The sequence below is a fragment of the Drosophila innubila genome (assembly GCF_004354385.1).
Source record: "Drosophila innubila isolate TH190305 chromosome 3L unlocalized genomic scaffold, UK_Dinn_1.0 0_D_3L, whole genome shotgun sequence".
In the NCBI taxonomy this organism is placed as follows: domain Eukaryota; kingdom Metazoa; phylum Arthropoda; class Insecta; order Diptera; family Drosophilidae; genus Drosophila; species Drosophila innubila.
The window spans coordinates 22769261-22778349 of NW_022995376.1; the positions used below are offsets into that span (position 1 = coordinate 22769261).

General features: G+C 35.2%; 1 protein-coding gene across 3 annotated transcripts in view; it reads right to left on the minus strand.

The window, feature by feature from the left end:
- The window catches only part of LOC117788866 (ankyrin repeat domain-containing protein SOWAHC), a 41316-nt gene extending 41028 nt beyond the window's left edge, over nucleotides 1-288 (minus strand). For all 3 annotated transcript variants that reach the window (XR_004617800.1, XR_004617801.1, XM_034627788.1), the window contains exon 1: nucleotides 55-288. Coding sequence is in view for 1 of the 3 variants with exons in the window: in XM_034627788.1 (XP_034483679.1) it covers nucleotides 55-184 (130 nt within the window). In the remaining 2 variants the exon portion in view is untranslated. The remainder of the gene's footprint in view (nucleotides 1-54) is intronic.
- Between the last annotated feature and the right edge of the window lie 8801 nt (nucleotides 289-9089).

Consider the following 9089-nt stretch of genomic DNA (forward strand, 5'->3'; position numbering starts at 1 on the left):
AATTCATTCATTGTTCAAACATACAATCATAAATATTTCTGAACTCTGACTCACTTTGCGTATGTGTTAGATATTTCTTAAAGTGCTTGACAAGTGCGTGGTTTGTCACCTTGCCATCGTTTTGCAGCATGTAATTGCGTATATCCACAATCGATAGCTGTTTTGTATTATCTACTGCACTCATTTTTAAACAATTCACCGCTTATTGTACACAAATTAATAGCAAACACTTTTTATCGCACAAAACCCAAACAAATACACCGTCACCAGGGCTGCTGAGCGTCAAGCGTCAGCTGTCTCGCAGCGTACAAAACGAGTGTCTGCCCTGGCGCTTCATGGAAAAAAGCTCGCTGCTATGCGTTGCATGACACGTTTACATACAAATTTATTTGCGCGGCCAATGCATTGGATTTTAATTAAATTAATTTATTGAATACAAATTGCAATTTATGTATTATTTTTACGACTCATTTATTTAATTGAAATTAATTACTTGTTTGCCGTAAAATGAAATAGTTTTTTTGTAGCATTTAAAATAATATTTAAAAGTAAATATAATTCGCACCCTTCGTGATGCTTTCGTCACTAACGCGAACAACAGAGTTAAAAACAAATACTTAACGGATGAAATGAAGAACTGTAGAACTGATAAGTTAAAAAAATTTAGGGCCTTGTCTCTAAAATCAAATCTAGCTAGCCGACATATTTTTATATTTCTTATGCAATAAGTTGAGTTCTATGTTTTCCAATAAACTTATACTTCAATATGACACTCCAAAAGGTTAACTTCTACTGACTATATCTTTTGAGTCATAAGAGGTAATGAAAGGGTTATAGTCTGTATTTATAAAACTATCTATTTTTTTGTAAGAAAAAAAAAATATTATTTTAATACTCGAAAATACTCGACGGAAGGTACTTTTTATATGTTTTAATTAAATAGCACCTATTACTATTTATAAAAATTAGTGTATTTTTGTCGTTATTAACATAATGTTAAATGATAATTTGAGATTTTTAAAAAACATTTTTGCTGCTTTGAGCATCATTCGTTTAATAATATTTCGTATGTCCTACTTGGAATTGAATTTCAAAAATATATAGAGAAATTTTAGTAAAAATCAAAACAATTTTTATCTGAAACATTTACATATTTCTCAAATATAGCAATTTGACCGCACTGTCACAATCAGGACATGAGATTAAGCATCCGAACGCTTTGTTTTGTGGGTGGAAAGTTAAATCTGTGAGTAATAAGTGGAAATGGTACTTGTACTGGATACCATATGAGAAAAGTGTTAATTTCATTTTCAATTTGGCAAATGCGATTGCCAAGGAAATTGCCGAAAGGCCGTCATTTATCATCTGCACATGCGAGCAGTAGATTCTTGGCTGACAGGCAACAGTCACAGTTACAGTTGCAGGAGCTTAAGCTTCGTTCAAGTTTTGGCCTGTTGTGGATGTTGTCTGGGCCCCAATGTCTCTGGCTTCGACGTCGATGAGAACGGCAAATACGACAATGGCTTATGTGGTTACACAGATTGGGATTGTATCTTTCACTTACATTTCAAGTTTCAAATGTCAAATTGTTTTGTTGCCTGATTGCGCCCACCCAATGTCCCTCCTTCCATGCCCATGTCCAGGCTCAATCTCAGGCCCAGACGACAGATGACAGGCGACAGGCGAGTTTACATTTGCATTTTGCAATTACCAACTGCATAATTTTCTATTAAGTCACAAACAGAAGGTTTTCAGAATGTTTTAATACGTATGCCGATCTTATGTTTTTAATTAAAATTGTAAATTTTTCTCCTGATTTTGCTTAGTATTTATTCCAGTCTTACATGATAATATCGTAATGATATTATAGTCTTATTGGGTTTACTATTTACACTTTAATCTTAAACTTTTAGAAAGTATTATTTTAAAGAATATTTATTTTTAAAATATGAGTTTCATTCTTCGAAAATGATCATTTCTTTTGAATGAAACTAGCTTATTTTAGTTCTTTGTTCTAATTATGCTTGGTAAAGTTAATTTTATGTTTTAAATTTGAAATTTATTGTTTTCCATTCCATAAATATTTGATTTTAAATTTTATAACATGCAAAAGTAAAAAACTAGATACTATTCTAAAAGTGATACGTTATATATTTACATTTCTATCTTTTAAGTTAACTGATAAATTTATATTTTATTGTTATAACTGTCTGCCTAGATGACGTAAAATAAATTAATTAGTATTTTGAAATCAGAATGATATTTTGTAATCCCGAACATGTTTACTTTCAAATGTGCTTGTGTGTCTTTGTCTTTGTCTTTGGTGTTGGCTGTTGCACGTTGGTTGCCATTCATTTGTAGCATGATTGAGCAATTGTCGCCGATTGTCCCAAGAAGTGGCGCCTGATAAGCGCCACAAATTAAATGAAATATATATTTTACAAAAGGCAACAGAGCGAGGCGTCCTTCTCTGTGCCAAATGCCACGATTCACAGATTCACAGAGAATGTAAACGTTAACTGGCCAATTCGATGGAGACTGGCAACAACAACTACAACTACAACAACAACAAACTACAACTGTCTCTATGGCGAGGGCGAGCAATGGAATCCGTCCGTCGTGAAGCTCCTGTGACTGCTTGATCCCTTCCCGCCCGTCACCCCGTCATTCTCCCCATCATGAGGACCATGGTCTGTCTCTGCCTTGGCCTTCGTCTCTTCGACTTTGGCGTCTATTCCGACTGCTGACAACAAGAGCTCCGATCGTCGATAGCTGGAACGTTTGTCTTGTTATGGCGGGGCTGCTGAAGTATAATTGGCAATTGGGAATGGGCTTATTCAATTTTATGACTGTTTTTTTTTTATACCCGTTGCTTAAAAATTAAGTAAAGGGGTATATTGTGTTTGTTGAAATTTATGTAACAGCATTAAATTTTCAACACGCCCCCTTTCGCCCCGTAAATCGCTAAAAACCACCACACCCACAGTCTTTAAGATAATAGGCTTTTTATAGTAACTAACGTTATCTTATAATATTATTTATCATAACACTTAATCGTATCAAGATCGGACAATTAGAACGGCAGTTATAGCTAGCCAAATCTAATAATAATTAATTCAATACATGCACCCAAAAGTATGCAGTAGTTTTTGTTAGCTAGTAATTTCTATACGGTACTTTTATATATATTGAGAAAAGTAACGGGTATCCTATAGTCGGGATCTCGACTATAGCCTTTCCGACTTGTTTTCTTTCTGTAGTTGTTGCTGTGGTTGTTGTTGCTTTTCTTCTTTCTAACTGACTGCGTCTAGGTCTATCTATTTCAGTCACATCGAAGTCGTGGCTGTTGCTTGAATGTTTCCTCTTTTCTTTCCCACTTGAGACCTTCTATTTTTTTTTATTTGTATCTTAAGTTTTTTCTGTAGTTTTTCAAACGGATCCCTCGTTGACCCCCGGCGAGTGGCGCCTTAAGTAACATGCGAGCTTTTCCCGATCCCTTCCAGCTGTCACAAGTTAAAGGTTTTTCCCAAATCGTTGCCGAGATTTATTGTGCACAAAGTCCGATCAAGAAAGTCAAATGGTTTGGTTCAAAGTGTCGGCTGCAAGTGGTTTTCATGGACAGCTGTGTGGCTTTCCACACACCGAACACCGAACACCGAACTTGGGGTTGACATAGTCCTTTAAGTACTACGGGCCATCATTATCGAACCATTACCAAATGAGCAGTGCGCATTATAAATGAGCACATAAAACATAAACGTTGTCGTTGCGTTCACTGAGCTCAAGAGCCGATTATTGCAATTTACTCGTAACACCCCCGCTACCAAGTTCCCTCCTCAGGGTGTCAGAGCGGGACTCACACATCTCACACATCAAATGTCCGTCGTCATATGTTGCTATTTCCTGCCATATCCCAACACCCGAAAGCAGCCCGGGAATTCATTCAGATGCCAGGGAACAGGGAACAGCGGCTGCGGTCAAATGCTTTAACTCTCCCCGGGATTTCGGCTCGTTTCGCTCGGCTTAGCCTCAGCTCCCAAGTGGGATTATGTCACTTTCCTTTCCTTCTCTGACATTTGCATTTTGATTGACAAACTCATTTGGCAATTCTCAACTCAACTCAACTCAACTCTGTCCTCGTATTGTTTGTTAAGCGCTTAGCAGGATTTCCCAATTACACCTATATAAGTATTATTCGAGTATTTGAGAGCAAGGAGCAAACAAATACGTTAACATTTAATGTATTTGCACTTGCAACTGTTTAGCGCAATATCTTTAGGGATGAAGTGGATAACAATACAATCAGGCTATTGATTTCTTAATTGAGAAAACACTTATTCTATTTATTTCAATTATTCACAATTAATACAAGACAGGTTACTTTAGTTTGGCTGTCTAGAATGGAAAAGATTTTTTTTTAAGAACATAACCAAATTATCTTATTAGCTTATTCATAAATAATAAACCAAAAAGTCAACAGTGTTCCATAAATGAGTAAAATTTAATGAAGTCCAAGGGTTAACTTCTAATTTAAATCAAGTTAATTCAACTACATATATCGAATTAATTTATGCGATTCTTGTTAAGTTCATTTCGAATTCTTTTTATTATTCAGAAGTAACCTAATGTTACAATTATGAAATCAAAATGATGGTATTAAGATCATTGCAATTTAATTTAATCAGTTTCTTTGTAGAATTATTCTAAAATTTGAATGGAATTAAAATTTACATCGACAGAATTCTCCGTTTTGTTTTAGTTTTATCTCTATTGTTAGAAAAAATATTCCTTAAATTAAAAAAAATTATTTAACAATTTTCTCATTTTACTCTTCTGTTTGATAATGGAAAAAGAGAAAATAGGAAATTTTCTCCTCAGACAGGAGGACACTCTATTAAGTAAAGTAGGTAGTAAAGAACAAGCTTTTAGACCCCGTACTTAAAAAAAGTACAGGGGTCTATTAAGTATGTTTTAAAGAATATGTGTAAAACAGCCAGAAGGAGGCGTGGCAGACCCTATAAAGTGTATATATTCTTGATCAGCATCAATAGCCGAGTCGATATAGCAATGTATGTGTGTCCGTCTGTCTGTCTGTCCTGACGTTTAAACACCAGGATCTCAGCGACTATAAGAGCTAGAGACACTAAACTTGGTATGTAGATTCCTCTATATTGCAGGCAGATCAAATTCGTTTCTTTTTTGGATCAGACTACTATATCATATAACTGTCATAGGACCTATCGGGCGAAAATCAAGTCTTGGTATAAAAAACTTTTTTGTTTTATGAGATATCGTAGTTAAGCTGATAGAATATGCATTTAAGTTAGTCTTATACATCCTTACCGATGTCGGCTCAATTTGGTCAACTATATCATATAGCTACCGTAGAACCGATCGGAAGCGAGCAGGAAGCGGAGCCCGATAGTTTATTATACATTCTATGTCTTCTTTTAAATACATATTACAATCTCAATAACTGTCAGAAATATATTCCTCAGTACCAATTCAATCAGTAATTCAATTTCAACAATATTAATTCGGTTCAAAAATATCTTTTTGAGGAAAATAAGAATTTTATATTGCAATCTTGTCTTTAATCTATTTTATTATCAACAACTATATTTTATATCAAGTCTAAAAAAAAAAAATGAGTGAAATATGTAATATTGAAGCTAAAAAATCTGCTGCTAATGGAAAATAATTGGAATTTATAGAGTTACCTAGCTTTGATTGATGGATTTGATAAATATAAAAATATTAAACATGTTAGTTTCACAAGGTAATGTATATAATTAAATTCCTAGGAAGTGAATCCAGTATTATGTAGAATTTATATCGACTGTGAAATATTTGCAAAAATCAGATTGTTAGCATGAAATGTGTATTATTTTTATAGATATATCCGGTATAAAGTACTTGCAGCACTTTACAAACATTTTAAATGTTATAATGGAAATCAATTATGTAACAGTGCCGACGAGGCTTCCATTTGACAATTTTTATGTTTTGTGACATCCATTAAAGTCGTGCCCGCTGACAATGACAACAGCAACAAGAACAACAACAACAAGTACAACAACTGCAGCCAATGCCAAAAACAATGCTCGTATAGTGCGTGTCCCGTGCTATATTGTTAATGCCCCTTCCCTTATCCCATTCCCATTCCCTTTCCCAGTCCCTGCTCCTCTTTCTCTGCCTTTCCCTTTCCCTTCCCCTCTCGTTTGCTGTCGCTCTGCCCTCGTCTTCATCATCGAAGTTGTCCTGGCAGTTCGTGTCAGCAGCGAGTGTTGTGACAGTTTTGCAGGCGAATAATAAAAATCAAAATAAAAATAATTCATTTTTCATGGTGGTGCTACGTGTATATTTGATATATATTTATTTTTTTTGTTTCTGGGCTTGGGTTTGAGTTTGATTTTCGGCTAGGACTATGAAATCATTGGCAATGCCATTTGCCGGCTATTTTGAAATTGATATATGCATAAACCGCAGTGACAGATGTTGCAATTAAAACGGCATAAAATGCCGCGTCCCTTAGCCCTCAGCTCTCAGCTAATGGCTGCAAGGGAGCAGGGAGTGCAACGGGAACGGGAACAGGAACGGTAGCTGGAACGGGAACAGGGACTCACCCCGTAAGCATCTGCATGACATTTATGCGAGTGGCGCGAAAAGTGAACGCTGTCAGCGTGAAGTTCTCTCTGTCCTTCTGTCCTGCTGTCGATCTGTCCGTCTGTCCGTCGAACCGACAGCTCAATTGTCAAAATAGGTTTAAGTGGCAGCAACTGATTTGTAAGTGAAGTACGAATGAACACAACTCTCTCTAGAAGATGCCCATTGAGTTGGTTGGAGTCGCTTTTACTCCGGTCCTGGTCCTGACTCTGAGTTTGGTTCTGATTCTCGTTCTGGCCCTGGCTCAGAGGGTGGCCAAATGTGGCGACCGCAAATGGAAACGCCCCATGTGGTTGTGGCACTCACATTTGTTGCCGTTGCTGTTGTTGTTGTTGTTGTACCGTCATGCTGACCCATTGATTGATTGCATTTGACTCAGCGCCTGTCCACCGATTGCAGAAAAAAGCAAGTAAGCAAACTGCTGATGAGTGTGCTCAACAGTGAGATACTCAGCAGACGTGTTCAAATCTATTTTTAATAATATGCTAAGCAATTTGTAGCCTCTTTTCGCAGCTACTAATCATCCTTGGGTAAAGTTTTTTTTTTTTTTTTGCTTAATTTATGAAAAGATGGACCTAAAGTATGATTCAATACGCAGTCTAACATGGAGAAAACTTCGTCTTACAAATATGCTGAATCACAATTCTGCCACTTTGCGGTTCTATTATTATTATTATTATTTTTTAACATCAATTTAGAGCAGTTGACCAAAATTAATATTAAATAAACTTACTAGAAATTATGTTTTATATTAACAAACGTGACTAGCGCGATAATATAACAGTAAATATATTAAAAAAAAATTAAAATAATATAAAGCTAAGAAAAAATTAAGAGTATTTAAAAAACAAATTTAATTTACTACAAATATACAATTAAATAATGATAAAAAAAATGTTTAGTCCCAATGCTTAGGAAATAATTAAATAAATATTTTAATATTCTTTGAGTGGCATCATTTAATAAGTAATATAGCAGGGAATTGAGCAATTAAAAATTAAAATTGAATTAAAAAATGGATATCGCCACATTGTTGTCAAATAATGTAGTTTAAGTTTTACCTACAGTTTTGATATTTATTTTTTCATTTCAATCTTAAATATAAATTCTGCTATATACGATACATATGTAAAATATCGATGAAATAAATTGAATATTTTGAATGGTTTTCAATCAATTCCAAAATGCATCCTTCTGTCTGTTACATACGTTGCCACAAAGCTATAACACTCTGCTACTCTTTGAGAGCTGAGCATAAAAAACACAGCTCGTAAAACGCGCCACCAGAGCAAATATTGCACTTAACACCCAGAGGGACACTTCGAGTTGTTCTTTCTTTCTCTCTCTAACTACACGCTCTCTCTGTCTTTCTTTTCGCGACTTTCTTCGCACTCCCCCTTTAAATTCGCTGATGCTTTGGTCATTTGTTGCTTAAAGTCAACAAACACGTTGTTGTTCCTGCTCCCATTTCCCTTCCCCTTTCCCTTCCTCGTCCAACTCTCGTTTCCATCTCTATGGCTCATGGGTGTTGCCTGTCCTCATATATCTTTTTCGCAGGCAAGGACACGCCCAAACCTTATGGCACGATTCCATCATGTGAGGCACACTTTTTCCACTTTTATAGGTTAATTCACTTTTATTACATTATCATAAAAAGTAATCCACAACACACACAAGCAGCACACATACAACAAGTTTGGCAACAAGGTTTCAGCTTCACCTCACGATCCAAGAGTGGACCTCACAGACACTGGATTCAAACACTCTCATGGTTCCCTCTGTATAGTATATTATATTAGTTCTCGGCGTGTCGCGCTATAAAATCCAGCTCGTAAAATGATATTCCAAATATGTTTCAGAGCATCACTCACACACGTTTAAGTGCGACATTTTTCAAATTTTATAAAAAACGGACTGTTAGACTCTCTAAGAGTCCTAAAGTTCTCTTCACTCCATTGGGTAGACAATGGTAAATTTATTATAGTTATACTTTAAAATCTAAACATTTTTTATTTCTACATAGTTAGATTTTATTTAAACCAAGGCTGCAAGTCGGTTCTAAACGGAACCCCGCAGAACCGGTTCGCTTTGGTTTTTTGAAACGGGTCGATGAATCGAACTATTGATATTATTTACTCAACGAACTCATACCCGAATCGATCCTTACTTTTAAATAATAGGTTCGGTTCTAAAAAGAAATAGTTTTTTATACTTCATACTTTCTAATGTCGCGATTCTATTTTGCTTTTTTTGTACTATAGAATTTAATTAATTTAAAAAATCAAAGATAAATAATAAAAATATTGTCTGTATTAAATTGAGCCAGGTTCGAAAAGTCACAGGGCCGAAACTCTTCTTTTAACAAAGATATTATTTTCATTAATTTAGAAAAAATTTATATTTTATTAAAGTCTGAAGAAAAT